This window comes from Oreochromis niloticus, linkage group LG19 (genome assembly GCF_001858045.2).
Source record: "Oreochromis niloticus isolate F11D_XX linkage group LG19, O_niloticus_UMD_NMBU, whole genome shotgun sequence".
Lineage (NCBI taxonomy): Eukaryota > Metazoa > Chordata > Actinopteri > Cichliformes > Cichlidae > Oreochromis > Oreochromis niloticus.
In genome coordinates, this window is record NC_031983.2 from 11,367,258 (window position 1) to 11,386,213 (window position 18,956).

The 18,956-nt window shown below is 41.5% G+C and overlaps 2 protein-coding genes across 3 annotated transcripts; one reads left to right on the top strand and one right to left on the bottom strand.

Moving 5' to 3' along the window:
* The first annotated feature begins 3,592 nt into the window (after positions 1-3,592).
* On the top strand, positions 3,593-16,116 carry lg19h14orf180 (linkage group 19 C14orf180 homolog). Of its 2 annotated transcripts, XM_019349004.2 has the most exons (10): positions 3,593-3,611; positions 3,805-4,036; positions 4,830-4,860; positions 8,187-8,273; positions 9,590-9,710; positions 11,589-11,619; positions 11,703-11,811; positions 13,073-13,236; positions 13,389-13,521; positions 14,379-16,116. In XM_019349004.2, the coding sequence occupies exons 2-10, from the start codon at positions 3,884-3,886 to the stop codon at positions 14,582-14,584; spliced, it is 1,035 nt and encodes a 344-aa protein (XP_019204549.1). In that variant the 5' UTR covers positions 3,593-3,611; positions 3,805-3,883; the 3' UTR covers positions 14,585-16,116. The 2 variants fall into 2 exon arrangements, with proteins under 2 accessions (XP_019204549.1, XP_013131746.1); XM_013276292.2 differs by lacking the exon at positions 3,593-3,611 and having other exon boundaries at positions 3,619-4,036.
* On the bottom strand, positions 14,722-18,520 carry tmem179ab (transmembrane protein 179a, genome duplicate B). The gene is made up of 4 exons (XM_003453111.5): positions 18,164-18,520; positions 17,535-17,672; positions 17,377-17,455; positions 14,722-17,291 (listed from the first exon to the last, which is right to left on the bottom strand). Exons 1-4 carry the CDS (start codon positions 18,463-18,465, stop codon positions 17,118-17,120), a joined length of 693 nt encoding a protein of 230 aa, XP_003453159.1. The 5' UTR covers positions 18,466-18,520; the 3' UTR covers positions 14,722-17,117.
* Positions 18,521-18,956: the final 436 nt, after the last annotated feature.

Consider the following 18,956-nt stretch of genomic DNA (forward strand, 5'->3'; position numbering starts at 1 on the left):
TGTAGTCTTCTGTCGTTGGCTGTTGTCAGTAATTTACCTCCCACACAGACAAAACAAACCTTCACTTTTTCTTTTTGCAGACAGATGCTGTGGGCTGTGAATAAGCAAGGAGGGCCAGGAGACATGTGTGCCTTCAGATGATTGCACACATGTCTCCTGGCCCAGATTTTTGTTTTCTATCTTGACTGGTGTTGTAAAAAGATAGATGAATAAAGACATCACTCTAATACTTGAATGTTCTTTGTTTGTCTCAAAATATCAGAGACGGACAGCAGGGATCACTCACACTGTAAAAATATATGTAGATTTGAGCAGATTTGGTCACACTTTACTGCAAAGCTTCATCACAGCATGTGTGCTGAGTATGTGAGATTGCTTTACATCTGTGGATTGTCCACTAGGGGTTGCAAGAGTAGAGCAAAAGATAATGAGCTCACCAGAGATGCCATATAAGGCATTCCTTTTAATCAAGAATGTTTAATGAAGTGATTTTAATACACTGTGACAGAGATGAGTCATTACAAACCCAGTTAAGTGGTTCCTTTCATTAAGATTTTAAGATAAGCTCTATCTTATTAGTCTTGACTGAATGTGTAACGTGTGACTTTTTCAGAGTAACCAGTTATGATCGTTTAGGCGATAATGTCGCAGCCATAGTTCCTAGTTTTCTTCTCCTAAATGAATGTTGCCCTTTGTTGCAAGGCACAGTTGGAGCGAGACCTGATCGAAAAGAAATCTGTGTTAAATGATGTATAGATGTGTCAGAATCTTAGCAGGGGGATTTGCGCTACTTTGTTTACCTGGACAGTGTTTGTCAGTAAAAGTCACTGGGTCAGATAATTGAGTAAAAAGAGACAGATGGTGGCAGCGTTTACTGCTGATTACATGGAGGTCATAAACTGCCTTTCAGTAGCTGGGGGTGTCAGGACCAAGCCTATTAAACTGCCAGAGCCTGAGTCTTTGAGGGATGCTGGTGAACCTTTGGAGAAGTGGATGGGTTTAAACAGACCACGGGAATCAAGAACAGAGCATAATATTTATATCTTTAAAAAGGGATGCAAGGTTTCATATTGCATGTGGTGTTTTGTGCAAGCTTGCAGTCCTGCAGGATATCTTGGTGGCCTCGTGTCAAGAAGAATACTTAGTCTTGGCTTCACATCTTTGGACTTGGCATACCGTAGCTTGGGATGTAGCTGCTGTCACTCATACAGAGGAAAATATTCCATATCAGAGACCTCTAGGCTATAGCAAAATTGCATAGAGTAGCTGTATGTGCACAATGCAGGAAATATAAATAGTATATGCTGATGTAGGGTCATGCGCAGTGTTGAGAAATGACGGGAGGACACAAGAGCAGCAATGTTCCTCTGCAAACCTGCTGGACAAAGCAAAATGTATTAATCTAACAAATACTTTATTTAATAGTGAAAGATTTTCTCATTATAGTAAGTTGTGCAGAGAAAAGTTCAAGTATGCATGAGGCAGAGAAGCTAAGACTGCATAGGTTTCCAATATTAAAGTAAAGGATGCATTGATTTTAATCTGCTGATAATTAACAGTAAAGTTCATCATTTCATACCAAATTGCACACTTGTGTACTGAGGGAGAGCGGTGATATATAAACCAGTCCAACCTGCAAAACACTGCAAATGTGCATTACACAAACCATTAACACTAATTTAATATACCAAAGTTTACTGCTCTGCAATAACCTGCTGAAGTTAAATTTATATCTGTGAATGACAGTTTCATTCCACTCTGTAGTCTGCTGAAGGGTCTGCTCGCTATCTCTTTACATTAGTGTGGTGTATTGGTGTCCCTGGGCAGTGGGGGCTGTGTTTGCTGATCATACTGATGTATATGTCTACCAACTCCACAGGACAGGCAATCAATATTCCAATAACAGGTAGATTTCCATTCTCACCCTGCAGACCAGTGACCATCAATCAATATCTATGTCAAAACAATTGCCAGGATATATACAAAAAGTTGTTTGGAGCAGGATGTAAATAAAAGATCTGTGTTTCCGCGTTGGGAGCGAGTCAAAAGAGTTAATTGTCCAACAGCATTCCAGCCAACATGCAAAATGCAAGACAGCAGTTGTACAGACATCACATGCACGGTATATAGAAGTGTGAGTTTTTTATGATGTCAACTTTGCATATCAGTTTTATGGTGATTTATATTTTATAACTACTGTTTTCATGACGTTTTTGCAAGAGCGTCAATTGTTCAAATATTGTTTCTCTCATCAATTGATTTCAGTGTAGTGGGCATTACCCAGGCTGAGAGCTTCCAGATCATTTAACGATGATGGAGTTTTTTCATGGTTAGAAAAACACAGTATTTTTGTAAGGGTTGTACTCTATGTTTTGGGTGGGCTTCCAGTTGCATAGTTGCCCCAATAGATAAAGATCCAGTCCCTTCACTGTTCAGTGTGTCGTTTCAGTTTGGCTGGCCTGCAGTTTTGAAATGGAGATCCACACTCTCTGCCAGTGGCCTTCCAACTCAGTCATATCAGAAGCTTTGCTTACTGTCTAACTGCATTATGGCTGTGCAGCAGGATAGTAGAGCAAGCACAATTACTTGTCTGTTTTATCCAGGTCTTTGGGCAGGAAGGAGATAAGTTGGCCTGCATCAGCATAATGTCACCTCACAGCTTATAGATAAATTTGCACTGTTCACAGTTCGACACCTGACCCGAAGTGCGAGTTTAATGCCTTTTCATCTCCCATTCCCCAGCTTTACTAACCATTAAAATCCCATCTTGCTTAGCAAGGTGCATTGGACACTAATGGAGACTGACTCTGCCCATTTCCTTTGTTTTACACCATTCATTTCCTCCTCCTGCCAAGCTTATGACCAAATGGACTGACAGTAGGCATGCTGCTCTCAGAGTCATGATCCAGCAATCAAGATATTGCCATATCTCACATCTCTACATCCTGTCCGTTCCTGTTGGCACAGGTTTGCCTCGGATTAGTGTTGAGTGTTAAGGTAAGTGAGCAAACATCCGCAGGAGGCGCTCCTCCTGAATAAATATTTGTTGTCCTTGTTTGGATAGTGAGTGTTTTCTCTTATCCTGTGTTTTCCTCTGCGGTTTTCTTTACGTTCCAGAATTTTGCTTGGTTGCACTGTATTCCAAAAACATGCTAACACAGCATTTGGTGCATAATTCTTATGTATGTCTCATTTATAAATCATGAGCCGGGCAGTAACAATCAGAATTCCCTCATACTGTTAATATGCATAATGAATTTCCTCATAATGTTAATATGCATAATGTACTGCACACAGCACAGTATCAGAGAAAAAAGGGGTTTTCACAAATGTGAATCGAATTGTATGCAATATTTAGAGCTGTAGTAGATAATATACATGTGCCACTATGTTTGCTTTTCATCATCAAAACATAAACCTTTGCAGTTTCCCTGTTCAAGGATTGGAGAGAGACTCAATGTGCTCAGCAGACTCTGGAGGAGCTACTGTACATGTTTAGAGCAGGGATTGGCTGAGAGCGCTGTCACTCAAACAGCAAATACTCTCCAACTTCCTCTGTCCTCCTTTCCTGGTGCAGCCTAGGAGGAGGGAGGGGAATGAATCTTTTCTGTGTGAGTCGCCAGTGCTCCCTCAGACTGCTCCTTACAACCTGTCCTTGACTTACTGTGTACAGACGAGACTGAGAGGAAGCTGCACTGCTCCCTCCTCCTCCTGTCACATTCCTGTTTTGATTCATGTGAGCGGCAGCGGTCTGAAAACATTTCACTGTGTGGCTGCTTCTTTCTACCTGTGGTGCTTCAGCAGACTGGTGAAGGGAGGAACATTCGTCCTCGGCCGGTGGAGCTCTGATGGGAGGCAGCGCTGACTCTGGCTGGGACTGGGGATGCTGAACGGAGGGAGGGAGGGCCTGTTTGAGCTGGGACAGCAGCTCCAGCAGCAGGGGGAGTACCAGGCCGCCCTCCACTGCTTCCTCAGCTGCCTGCTGGGACTGACTCATGTGCAGAGCTTCACCTCTCTGCCCAACTGCTTACACCAGGTGAGCCAGATGGGAACTGGATATACTCACACCCACAAAATGTCACACAGCCATAGATTCTGTCTTTCTCTGTGTCTTTCTCTCCACATGTGCCAGCATGAATTCACGTGTGTGTTACCTACATCTACACATTTTCTGCCCTACCATGTATTTGCACAGCTGCACAAACACATTTGCATCACTTCTCCTTTTGAGCGTCATAAATTAGCAAACATCACAACACAAAGGACACATTCAGTATATTCAATGTCAAACCTGGCAGCACAGTCCATCATGGGTCTCTGTGTTGACACTGTAAAATCATTCAGTCTCGTAGAACTGATGATGTGCATGCTGCTATTAGCGGTGCTGAATTCAAACCTAATGTAATCCATAGAAACAGTGGCACTGTTTATGGTAATAGTGTAGTATCTAGTTAATATTTCCCCCATTGTGTGTGGGCTATGCTTGAGATCAGAGGCATTATGTTTGGGCTCTGTGCAGCCAAGGCCAAAGTCTTAGCAGATTAAACACTGGGGTTGCCTTAGAAGACCCTCCCACAAAGGTAGAGCTACAGTTTTAACTGTCTTTGCTTGTGCCTGAAGGAATGTCCCCGATGTCAAAACATAGCCTTTACTCCACAACTTTGGAATGCATGGCATGATGTTGACCAGCCCAACAGTGCTGTGAGGAGAGCACAATTATTTGTTTTGACAGCTCGTGACATCATGCATACGCCTACCCGTCTGTGATGTTGGAAGTGAATTATTTAATATTTAACTATGTCCCTTGGTTGTTTTTTTATGCTTTACAGATTGCAGAACTCTTCATCACTGAAAAGAATTGTATCCTTTACTAACAAAAGAGGAAAAGCTGATCTGACACTTTTTCTGTCCCCGTCCTTTAAGCCTCTACCAAGCAGCTAACTATAAACTAGCTCTTCGACTCTGTAAACCTGTTGTGTAAAGGCTTGTCACTGAGGCAGGCTTGGCAAATTCCACCACAATGAACCGTGTAGACCCTTTATAGAAAGCAATGTAAAGCAGAGAGGATGAGGGGATGTCTTTGGGCATTTGTCCCCAAATGCCACATGTTTTGTGTGTAGCCCAGGTTGTGTGTCTGTCTCTTAAGAGGATTTGTAGGCTCTTATCTCCACACAACAGAGTGGGAAAGCACTAATTAACCCGTATCTGCACTGACTAGCCTGTGCATTGCCACTTCACTGCTTGTATAAACTATAGCTGTAAAGGACAGAGAGATAATAGAGAGGTGTTATGTTTCAGGATATATTACCTCCATGGCTCCTCTCTCTGTTACTGAGACACTCCAACACTTTACTTGCCAGCTCAGGTTATCTCCCTCAGCAGGGCTCTAGTGCTCACTGTCCATTTTCCAAAATAGGTCAATTTGCTGAGCTTCATTTTGTCAATAGCCATTACAGTTTGCCCCTCTCAGCATGGAAAGGTATCTACTTACAAGGGTCATCTTCCAAGATGGGGTTAAATTTTTTTGCATACGATACACTCTTTCCTTAAGTCAGTAAGAGTAGCGTGTGGTGTCATGTCAGATTTGGCTATTTTATTATGCAACGCATATTGTTTTGGTTTAATGTGAAATTACAAGCATTGTAGGTCAGATACAGACTGAAGTAGTTTCCATAACAATGAAAAGGGGTTATTGCAGTCACGAAAACAAAGCTTCGAGATTTAACCAGTTTTGCCATTTAAATTGCTTCCAACTTTTCAGTTCTTTTAGTATTTTTCATGATAATCACAGAAGCTGGAGCAGTGATGTTTTGTTGCATTTGTGAATACCCTCTGGGGAGGTGAGGTGAGGGGTCAGTCTGCTCAAACTGGGAGCAGGATGTGGGAACTTTTTAGTGTCACGCAAATGCTGTATGAGAACAGGATTGGCAGCGTCTTCTCATGTGTTGTTTCTAACCAAAAGCATGATAAGAAAACCAGTCTATATTTATCAGTATTGGTTTCTTTTACTGTGCTGGCTTTAGTCCAGACAAATAAACTATATTAGTTGCACTTGATAGTCATAGTGGCAGTGCAATGACTGCTTAAGGCTTGATGTGTTGTTATCAGAGCTGGCACTGTCCACAAATGACCTTTATTCAAAGCCAAAAGCTGTTTTAGCTCATGAGTGTTACTGATATGTGTTTCGTGGAAAGAAAACTGCGTGGCACACACAGACTTTAACCTCCAATAAAGGTGGATTTCGGATAAAGATCCAGTTATATGCCGATTTCAGATTTCTGAAGTACAATTAGTTAGTTGGAACTTTGACTAAAGTTATATCAAATTAAGTCACGTTTCAAGTTTCTTAGGTGTACCATTCCACAGGAAATTCCAATTTCCTCCCTACTAAAATAGGTTTGCACTGGAGGTGAGCGCACGTGTGATCAGATGCCTTTGAAGGTCCCAGAGTTTTGGAGTGTAGTCCAATTACAGAGAGGGTGTGTGAGTGTGGATGAGAGAATGGAGGTCATTCCCAGGAGAGCATTGTGTGAGGTTCCTGTTGTTGCATTGCTATAGTCCAGGCTGACTGAAAATAGCAGACAGAAGTAATGCTGTGACCTTTGATGACGGCTGTTCCCCTCATCCTCCCTCACAGATGGTCCAGCTAAACAGGTGACTCCCAGGAGCTGTGACAGGTATTTCTAACCATCTTGTAATAGAGCTTTAAGCTTGCTCAAAAATGTGATCAAAGCAAAAGCACTACAACAATCATCCTTTTCCAGTGACCTATAAAAGTGCTCAGTTTTCAGAGTAGGTTCCTATGTTATTTCCTACTGTACAGCACATTAAATTATTTAAAAGCACTTCCTCTAAAAGCATTTCATCATTCATCCATCACCACCACTCATCCTGTTACTAATCAGCTCAGGAGTACACGTTTTCTTGCATTTCTTACATCTTAGATCTTATTTTGTTTTAATTGTAGTGGGTCTTTGTCTTTCTGGCAAATACAGTACTGTGCAAAAGTCTTGAGCCACACCATTGTTTCTTTATATTTTGCCAGGAAAATGGGAATTAGGTGCAAAAGTTCATTGAAACATGTGCAAATGTGTTTCCCAATGGATCTGTGTTGTGTCTAAATCTGTCTGTATTTTTCTGTGTTCATACTTTCATCAGTTTTGACAAGCTCCCCAACACAACTGACTTAAATTCGAAATGCTTAAAGATACAATTTAAAATTGGTCCTTTGCTAATCTGTCTGTTATGTGTAGACAAGACACTGTTTTATCCCCCGAATGAGTCATACTTCAGCATTAAGTGGCTTAACAAACAAACAAAGAAAAAAACTGGACAGGAAATGAGGGAAAAACAGCCAATGTCCAAAGATGAACTTTGTGAAGACTTTTCAGAAAGACTGGGGCACTGTGCTCAAGACCACTTTAAAAAAAATGTAGTGGAATCAAAATTTAAAGAAATATGGGGACACTCAAGACTTTTAAACAATTCTGTATATGGCTTGGCTCGTGTTTTTTTTTAATAGCATGAAGCACTAAACATTATTTTAAAAATTGTATATTATATATTATGAAAAACATTATAGGATTTATTGGCATGTAGCGTCACAGCAGAGCTGAAAAGAGGCACACACGAGAAATCTAGTGTTAAGTAGGACATTTAAACAGGCACGCCTGGGTTTATTTTAAGCCTTCTCCGTCCCAATTGGTCTTTAAACTCACCTGACAAACATCAATGGTGTCGTTTTACAGTGGAACAAAAACCAAGTGCATGGAATGTTTCAAGCAAGCTATTTTTAGGACGCTTAAAATAGAGAGTCTTTTCATGGAAACAAAAACCTGCCAAATCAGATCAGTCCAAAACATCATGTGCAAAACATTTACACAAAAATGACAAAGGAATGCAATACAACAGAGATATGAGCTGTGATGTGACATGTCTATATTATCAGACTGAATGTCTGACATGTTTTGGCTCACAAAACCACAAAAACAGCAGGCAAAGTGACTGACCTCTAATCTACAGTGTGTGCTGGAGTACTGTATGCTGTGTTTGCCAATAGGTTTGTTTGCACGTGAGGTGAAAAAAGTGTGTTGTCTATGAGCTGTGCAGCAAAGACTGTTTTTAACTTAAGCAGCTGCCTGTAATCCCTCTGATATGCGAGACTGATCCTTCACCCATATAAATAGATGGGAAGGCCCTCCAGTTCATACAGGCTGAAAAAATGTTCTATGAAGTGGCATTGATCGAGCTCACCGCTCTTCAGGGGAGCACAGGCAAGTACTTTCCATGTTATGCTATCAAGGAATACTTCTGGGAATATATGTGAAAACACATAGCATGTCCTATAGAGCGTGCACTTTGAATCCGTTTGGCTTTGGCATGTCCTCGTGATTTCTTAGAATTTAGCTTTCTCCGAAAACCACGACATCTGGCAGTACTCTGTTGTAAAATAAATACACAACTCTTTCAGCGGATCGTTTTCAGCGAATTGCTGAACGTTTTCCGAGAGTCTTGTCGTCACTGCACAAAATTTGTCATCAGGTTTGTTCGTATCTCAGTATAACTGCCTGAACTTATGCTAAAATAAATAAGCGGTTTCACTTGGATTTGACTGGATCAGTTACTTTTAAAGGCATTTTTCTGGTGATTAAAACAGTTAATCAACACATTGTTATTTTTTTTCACCAATTTAACTTTTGTAAAAATTAAGGAATACTTTTTTGTTGTTGTTCAGGCAATATGACATCGCATTTTAACCAACTCCATCTTTGTTTACAATATACCTGGTCGAGCTTTACGCAAGCATTCACAGCAAGGCTGCTCATTCATCACCTGGTGCTGCCGCTGCTCCAGACGCCTGCCTCTCTGTCTGCTGCTGAGGCAGCAGCGCAGTGTAGCATGGGCACAGTGGAGGAGATCAGGGATGGAGTAGAAGACAAATGGCCACACTTTCTCATTACGAGCTGTGTGTCACTACAGAATACTGAAGCCCCTGATTCAGCACTCATTCAGATTGGATGCTGGACTTCTCTGGGGGCAGAGCTGGCACTATAGCTACAGCTTACAGCTTTCTTTTCCTCCCCAGTGCTTTCAAAATGTGCCCTTTCCTCTTTTCTCTGTTTCCCCCTGATGTAATTGTCATTTTGTCGGTTTTGTAATGCAAACTAATGTCTTTACCTCTTACAATGATTTATTTGCATTTGGATGTGGCTTGGATTGCAAGTCAAGCATCTTCTATGTGTGTGCTCTGTGTGTGCAGTACTTGCATGATGTTTGTGGTGTGTCACTCTGCGCGCGTCTCAATGCTCCAGGGGGTGTGGCGAGTGTGTTGTTTGACTCCCTTATCTGCTCCCTCCTGCCCTTATCTCTCTTGTCTCCAGTCCTCAGTTGGCTCCTCTTTATTGTTCCGGCTTCAAGTCCACAGCAGTGCCAGACAGGTTGATACAGACAGATACCCAGGCTTTCGGGGAGATTATTTTTTTGTTAAACTCTTCAGTGGCAGAGGAGGGTAGCGAGGAGCAAGGTTAGCTCAAAAGACTGAGCGTTGCGTTGTCGGGTCGTGATTCCATGCCCTGTGTTTGTGTAACAGGGCCTCAAGAGGAGGCTACGCTGGGCTCCGCGGGATGGACAACCCCAGAGGAACTTTCAGAGCAGGCCTCCCAGGCACAGCACCTCGAACGGCTGGCTCAGCTCTGCATCATGAGCAAACAGTAGGTAAAACTGTGTCCTCTCAAAGCCTCCGTTGCGCTGTAATTAATGGGGTGTTACATGTTCCGCTACTTTTAGGTCTCTCTAGGTTAAATAAACAGACTTTTAGTGCTTGCTTTAACTTGTTTATCATCTATGCATGATGTAGACATTGCTGTATGTGTGCTTTGGTATATTCTGTTGTATTTTGCCCATCATCATCTAAGAGATGAAAAAAAAATGTTGCTGGCTTAAATATGACAAGGCAAACTGTAAGTTTTACCTTTGTTGCTGTTAAAGATTTTAATAATTTTGATTATGAATAACCCATTGTTTATAAAGTCAAGTCATCATCTTATTAATAATAATGTCAAGATGAGTTAAAAAGGAATAAATTACTGTCAGCTAACTTCTTCGAACTTTCTGTTTTCTAAAGGTTTGATGATCTTGTCTGTTGCTATCTCTAAATCTTTATGAAACCCTTATCCAAAACTATAAGCGCAGCCGTGTCTATTACACATGCAGTTTTACCATTCTGGAAATTTCTGGAAATTCTTTCAACCAAACAGACCTCAGCTCCAAGCCTTTTCAGCCATGATTTTCATGCAGATGTAGAGAAAAAAGACACCGCGCTCTATGCGAGCGTTACAGAAGGAACACCTTAACTGGATCTGGTGTCTCCTGTTGCAGGGGTACTTTGTTAGGCCGCAGAATGCAACCATTTTCTGTGCCTCTGTTTTCATTGTTGGGATTAGGCCATTTAACCTGATTGCCTGGGAGGGTGACAGAGGGTGGAAGGTGTGCTCGGTGGAGGGCTGGTTACACTGCTTCATTAATGCAAGCAGCATACAGTAGTTAAAGTTAAATGAGATGGTACTGATTGTGCATGGCTGTGGAGGATTGGGTTTCTGCTGTTTGGTGGTTTCTTTCCAGACTTTGCAAACTTACTCTGAAAGGATTATACAGATTGAACAAAATAATCAAAAACTGAACACCAACTGACTCTGGTTTCTTTAAATAATGACCAATCCCTTACTGCACCCACTATAAGCGGTGGTTTTAGAGCTTCCTCCTTACAGACAGGAAGTTGTAATTGTTACTAAATCTTTTAACAATGTCATAGGAAGTCCTTTGAGCTAGCGAAGGGCTTTTCTGTCTTTGCTGATCACGTATCCTCTGAGAAAGACCTTCTAAAGCATTGCAAACTGACACCTGACCATTACTAATTGAAGGAAAGTATGGGTTTGGAACAGCGAAGCTGACATGTGTCACACTAAACAGAGCTTGCTCTACATCTATAGGCACACGTGAGGGTGTTAGGTTGATGAATGTCCTTGGCAGACTTTTCAGTGCCAATATGACTGGAACAGCTGGCAGATCTTCAATGAAACCCATCGTGTTCACCTAGCTTAACACTAAGCAGGAGTGAGGCAGAGGGGCCGGAGATAGTAAACCAACCTGTGAGCGCCATGCCCTCTGTAATTCACCCTGAGAATAGACAGTGGACGGCAGCGCTGGCAGAAAAAGAAGGTTTCCACTTCCTCCATAAAGTACCTGAGCACCCGCAGCCCTGCTGTCCGTGTCCAATCACAGCACACCTGTGTTTAGATTTGTCATGCTGATGTGCACCGAACACAGAAACTGATATGCTCCCCTGACAATGAAGCATGTGCCTTTTCTGCTTCATTATGGTCTGGAATTATTATCATCTCTGGAAATATTTACCCGTAACATGTACATGTTTTCAAACGGAAGAAAATGTCGGCTAGATGATGTTTGATAATTCTAAGTCATCCATTATTAACATAACACATTTGTTGTCAGCAAATATTTATTCCAGAAAAACAAAGTGGCGTTGCCTTTAGTTTATTCGTTTCATTTGTCTTTCCTTTTCCTTTTAGACCTCATCTTGCCCTAGAATACAGCGGTAAGGTATGTAAAATCGCATATTTGAACCAATAGAATATTATAACTCTTCTGTAAGCTTTAAAATAATACGTCTCTGCTTGTTTCAGGCTACAAAGATTCACCAGAGGGCCTTTGGAAATGACCATCCAATTACAGCTAGAAGCCTTGAGCTCATGGCAACCGTATATGCTGAAATTGGCAAGACTGAATATTCAGGTAAAGGCTCACTTAAGTTGAACAATACAGAGTAAACACTTATGACGCGGGGATTTACTGTACGCACATAAATACACAGTGAAAACAAACATGGGTGTATGATTCAGAGAGTAGTATATAGAATAAGGGTGGAGACCTCCGTGTTTTACGATGTTAATCCCTGTTGTAGAGCGCACACAACACAGTCTCATGCCATGAAAATGCTAAATTAATTCAAATTTGTGGTCATGTTGGACACAGGAACGTGCAGAGTGACAGTTTAAGGTTGTGGATTTGTTGCACAGTGTGTATGCTTGGCTTACCTGACTCTGAACTGTGCATTTTGTTAAGATGTAGAAACAGTTTAGTGTTGAGTCAGCTTACAGAGACACACGTGCAGAACAAGAGCAGCTGCACAAAGACACGAGTATAGACCATAAAAAAGGGGGGAAAATGCTTGTTGTTCACCTCAGTTTGTCTTAAAATGTTTGGTGAAAAACTGGAAAATTTAAGGATGTGTGCATTGTTTTGTTTCATTTTGCACTGAGCAGAAAGGGCTCCTTTTTGACCTGCACCATGATGGCAGGTTTAAGTGTTTACAGCCCATGTCTCTCACATACCCTTGACCATTAAGTAGGTCAGTCAGCCCCTCCCTCTGCTACAACATTCCTACATGTATTTTCAAGCTGATGTAGACTTAACTGTAGTATGTGATATGTTGAAATTATAATTGCATATGCGTCCCAAAATATCTGAGCCTTCACTTCATTTTAAGTCATCTTTGATTCAATTTATTTTCCACTCACATAACTACAGTCTGCACCTATTAAAAAGCCAAAGTTCTCGCCAGAAGTAAAGATATGGACTAAATAACTGATCTAAGATATTATTGTAACTAGCATGTTTTTATTAATAACTGAAGTCATCTGAGAGAGAATTTATCCAGCAATGCTGACACATACACAATAGTAGGCAAATTTAAGGCAATGTCTGTGTAGTCTGTAGTGGCTAATTTTTATTTCTATTTATAAACTGTGATGAGATCCAAATTTTTTTAGAGGCCTTGATATAATTGATAATTTAGCTTTTCGCACAGTGAGCACTGTGCAGTTGTGCTGAACTCCCACAGCTGCACTGTACCCAGTGCAGACAGAGTTAACACACTTCCGTCTTGCCTCCTGTACATTTGCATGTTGAGCTTGAGCTCTGCTCTGTCTTGACTGGAGACTCCGATGTTAAGCCGCTCTTCTCATGTTCTGTATCGTCATGGTTCTCTTCCTAGACTCTCTGGGTCAGTGTGTGTCTGCACTGTCCAAACGTTTCGCTGCTGCAGAGTCTCTCAGAGACTCGGTCAGCTGTCTTCCTCATTCCCACCGGGAGAAACACTCAGAGGTACGCCACAGAAAGGACACTCACCACCATCAGGAAGACACACTTAAACCTAAGGTAGGTAAAACACCTGAAGGTATCTGGTTAGTGTTATTCTGATTTTTTTCTGTCTTATATGAGGCAGCTTCTTTGGAATAGATCTGTTCCAGCTGTTTGCTGCTGGCCTTTAATGCAATAAATGTGCTCAATGTGAATTTTATCTAATGTAGTTAACCAACAGCAAAGTCCCCACTTCCATCCTAAAGAAGCCAAGTTCCAACTACGGACTAGACACAGAACTCAACCACAAACGTAAAGGCGAGCGCAGAGTTCGATTCAGGGAGCCTGAGACCACAGTGCACGGTAAGAAAGCATGCACGCAAACAATTTGTAATGAGTCCAGCCTGCTCGGATTTAGGCTGTAAGATGTGTTTGCACAGAGAACATGTTGCCCTCTGGTGCTTTTCATTGGTATTTTTATTCTTAAAAATGTGTTGCTATCCCAGCTTAGATAGGAACCCTCAGCCCAAAGCTGCACATGCCTTGCAATTTACATTAAAGAGGAAACAAAGCTGGTATTAAAACACCCAGAAATTGCATCATAAACTACTGTCATTTGGGGGTTCTGTGCTACTTAAAAATAATGTAATGCCAAGAGACATCCACACATGAGCAAGAGATTTATTCTTTTTAATTAATTATGCATGCAAATGAGGCACTATGGAGTCTGTTCAAGAGAGACAGTGGCGACTGGAAGGGTACAGCTGCTGGTTTGTAGCTGCTGCGCATCATGAGGTCAGCTTTCAGTGACTGACTGACCTCTTTTCTTTTGGCTTTGCAGACAATCCTTATTGTGACTGTATAGGTGGTAAGTCTGTCTGAAAAATAACTTTACATGAGAGTTTCAAAAGTGCACTCATAAAGAGGAAAGAGCCTGTCAGGCTTGTAGCAGCATTAGCATTAGAATTGTTAGGACTCCGCATGGCACACATGCTATGGGGAGTTTAGCACGTCACTGTCACTTCTTGTTTAACAATGCCTGGAACAGCAAATTTTAATGTAAGCTTAACTAATCTATAACTAATCTACAAAAACATCCTCTGAAACCTGACACTTCCCAGGCCTCGCTTCAAAAGACAAAAGAAATGTGCAATTCAAATGCTCGTCATTTACAAATCAAAACTGTGAAAAACCGGTCTGTTTTTTTTTTCCCTGTGCAGCCTATGAGACTACACCATCCCGCCCCCACCTTGCCCTGTTCACCTGCCTCTTCCTGCTGATGTCATTCCTGGGCGTCGCCATGTACTGCACAGACCGTCGACGCCCACAGAGAGTGTGCGAGGAGCTGGAGGCAACTTTGGCCGTCTACCTGCTGCACATGAAACAGCTTCTGTGGGGCTGCTGGATATGGTTGACAATGCAGTGACTGTTATCAACCACAGGTGGAGACATGGAGCCTCTTTTAATTTATTATTAATTTTTTTTTTTAGATCCCTCTTTTTCCTATCTTTGAAGGTGCCCGGGCCTACAAACACCTCAGCCATTTGGCAAGGCTCTACACACTGTCTGTGGTTTTACTCCACTCTCACCATGAAAAAGGGAAAATGTGTAATCCCAGAAATATGTAGCTTCCATGTCTGTATGTATATATGTACTAAGGTGGTGGGCATGCCACTCCATATTTAAGTTGTAACGGCATTTTGCACATCTGCACTGTTGACGCTGACATGTTACACTTGCATAATCTCCACAACATTTAATTTTTTTCTTCTATTCATGTCACAGTCTGCTGTCTGTGAGTGAATGTTTCCGTGGAATGCAAATTTATTTTGTTACGGTACATGATTTGTGTATACCAGATATTACACAGAAATGAATGTGTATATATGGCTCAATATACTAAGGACTATCACAGTATTTAGCCTTGTAATTGCACATAAATGAATGTAGAGAGGACTGAGAAACGACTTTGATTGGCACTTGTGATTGGCACACTGAGAGGAGGCAGACAGAAGCATGAATGTGTAAACAGTTTAATGATGGTCTGAAAAAAGGAAACACAGGGCCGCATCACTTCACGGAATGACTTGGACATGAAAAACACCTTGTTCTTTTCCGACTGTCTGGTCGCCTGTCAGCTGATTGCTAGTTTCACGGAGGATAATAATCTGCAGCACAATATTACCTATCATGAAACAGAATATACTCAACCCGAACGAATGCTTGTGCTTTTGACAGTGTTCCTCTTTATAACCGCCTGAATCCCACAAAAATACTTTATGCTAAATGTTATTTATTCTTCTATATTGTATATCTGCTTCTACGTACTATCAGACTTCTGGTTATATGGATTTTTTTTTTAAACTTTTTGTTATCTGTAGCATTTATATTCAAATGAAACATTCAGGTTTTAATTCTGATGTCAAGTGTATGGAAGTGCGTGGGTTGAACGGATATTTGCAATACATTACAAAAAGAAAAAAAAAAAAGGTAATTGCTATTTTTGAGGCCAAACACAGAAATTTAACAGAGCCAGACGTTATTGTATGAGTCCCTTTATCAAACAAGGCAAGTCAAATTCAAACAGCCAAATCACCACATAAATGGATTATAGGAATCAAAGGGCACAGTGATGCACATCCCACATACCTCTCATTATGAGCAATAACACACATCACATATATTCCATTAAAACACTTTATACAACAGGTTTCAGGGAACTCAAAATAAAACGAGTTTGTTTGTCTTTTATTTTGGAGATCTCCCGTTTGACTGTCAAAGCAATACATAAGGCTAATAGCAGATGTACCGGAGAAAAGGAATACTCTCGACTCTGTACTGTCAAACGAAATCGTCATTAGCAATAAAACAATACCCAGTGAGCTTATGTCCTGTGTATGCACATTTAGCTTAAAGCTGCATTTCACTGCTGTCCAAACATCTATGGTCACTTTGAAAGAAGTGCCTTTAGGGAGGGTTTTCTTAGTTCCTACCGTTTTTTGCTTTTTTTATTTCAGTTGTTTTTGAAATAAAAACTGTCATTGCCTATCAAAGTGAAGCGGCCGACTTTCCTTTCTTAACCTCTGTCAATAAGTGAGCGTGGGATTTAACAGGGAGAGAGATGCATGCAGGTATACTTGTGTGTCTAGTCACAGTAATATAGAGTATATTGGTTTGTAGCCTATAAAGTGTGCAGAAGAAGCCTGAGTTGCTAAATGGCACAAGATAGGATCTGTTTTCTTATCTCACACAGATTGCTAAAAGCCTTTTAGACTGCCTGCCAAATGCACGAATGTGTAGAGCTGCAATTTGTCTTTTTTTTTCTTTTTTTTTATAAAACGCCTTTTGTAGCTGCTGATAAATGTGTAAAGATCCTGCAAACGCACACACCGTTTAACTTTGCTGGAGCATGCAGTTCTCACTTTGCCGAGATGCACTGTGGATACTGGCAGGAAAAAAAGAAGCCTAAGTTAGGAACACATTTATTGGTGAAGAAAAAAAAAACTCCTTTATGTCTAAAAAGCACCCGAGAAATTTTACATGCTTTAGATCCATGCAGAAATTTCACAAGGACAAGATCCACTGGCCAAACTGTCCAAACCATTAATACTGTTTTTACTAAACAAGAACGTATATTTGATAAAAGATGTATTTTTTTGTTGTTGAAAAAAAAGTTTTAATACTATCAAATCTGGGCTGGGGTTGAATAAGGGATGGATTATCTCAATATAGCACAGGAAAGGTTAACAACCATCTGTAGATTTTATTTTCAGTTACTTCTGGAAAACAGAGCTAAAATTGTCGATTTGATTCAATTCATCTTCGTGGGAGCAAAAGCCAATTGATTTTGATTGTCTACACAGGCGAATACTGGTGTTGGTCACGGCAGGCAAGAGGACTACATGGTTCTATATGGTTAACTGTGAATGAACGTGTATGTTTGTGCGTCTTCCTGATTTCTAAATCAGGCCGGTCTTGAGGTCAGAGCCGCGGCGTGAAGAGCGGCCGAGCAGCAATTCCTTCTCGTGGATCAGGGTGTCGAGCAGGTCCTCTTGTCTGTAGTTGTGGTAGACCTTCAGAAAAGCCATCACAGTGATCCCGAGCCAGGTGAGCCAGGCGGCCCACAGCCCAAACTGAAAGAGTAAAAGCAGTCATTGCATTTACTCCGATTGTTAAATTTGTTATACTGTCTGTACGTAAATTTTAAAAGATTTTTACCTGAGCTATAGCAAACTGGTCATAGAAAGCAGAGTTGTCCAGACCCAGTTCTAGATCCGTGTCCTGCATGTCTTCACAGCTAAACAGAAAGTGACGTTTAGAGGGACTAAACCACAGCATCATCCGGAAAAAGTAGAACACCTGCGCTTCTCTCTCACCTGCTAGGCATAGTCCCACCCTCAGTGATGGAGTCACACCACAGGTTAAAGCCCACACTAACGATGGTGCTGGACAGGAAGACTGTGAACACCACCAGGGAGCTAATGAGCAGGTTGAGGAAGGCATTGAAGATGGAGCTGCAGGCAGACAGAATAGAAATACAAAAAAAAAAACTGGGTTAGGGCAGGCAAAAACCCTCAACATCTCTGGAGTATGTAGGCTTACACAACTGACACAGAGGCCTATTATTCTGCATGACATATGCAACTCTGATGATTAAGTCTTTCAATCACACATCAACATAATGACACATAAGTTGCTTTGATGTCACATGAAATAGTAGGTGAAGCATAGGCTTTGATTTCTTTTTTAAAATGAGTATTCCCCCATCTTTGGGAGATGGCAGTGACTTGACATTTTACAGGATGCTTCCGTGCCCATTTCCATCAGCTATAAAATAGAGTATAATACATGCAGGCTATGAAATTGACAAGACAGTGCACGAACAAGGGCGTGGGAGATGGACAGGAATGGCACATTTACACTCAGACCGCTGGAGTGGTATTGCTTCATAAGCTTTCGAATGAGCTTCTATTGAAGGAAGAGGCACAGGTGAACGGTCACTCACTCGTCGTGTCCTTTGCACAGAAAGAACAGCAGCCTCCAAGCCTGCACTGCGGACAGGATGAGGGACGCTATCCCGACAAAAGTGATGAAGCTGCAGGAGGACTCGGGTCCCCACTCCTCCACGATGAAGCGCTGCTTCATCACAGTGATGTTTTCATTTTGCCACATACCCCGCGTGAACAGCAGGCATTTCCCCCCGAAATCCTCCGTGTTTTCAGACAGAGGCACCACGGCGATAAAACCGAAAACGAAAGCTAAAAAATAAAGGATGCACTGGGCGAAAATCAAATTGTCGAGGGCCATTTTTCTGTCTTCCCTGCTCTGCACTCAGCGTCCTGGAGCAACTGCGGCTGCGCAGTGGAGACTGACGAGCGGAGGCGCAGCATCCGACGTTGCTTTGCTGCAAATTAATGAGCAGGCAGAGGCCTTCAGGGCTCTCCATCTTATCTACGTCCAAGCTGTGGAGACATTCCTCTTCACTAATATACCCATTCGCAGTGGCTTACGTATATTACAGTTAATTATGATATTTTTAGTGACGAAGATAATAATTTTCTCTCCGCCGTAGGTAGAAATAATAATTTACAAGTTCTTGTATTGACACTCCTTTCATTTTTTACAATCTCCAATATTTTTACTGAAGCTAGATACTGTTAAAAATGCCCCTTGATGGAACTATTTTAGTTTTGCTACACATTTCCCCAATATTATAAACTCTGTTACCTCCACAACATAAACTAAAGTTCTACATGATTTGCTGCACAGCACGATTTCCAGAGACTTACATTTAACTG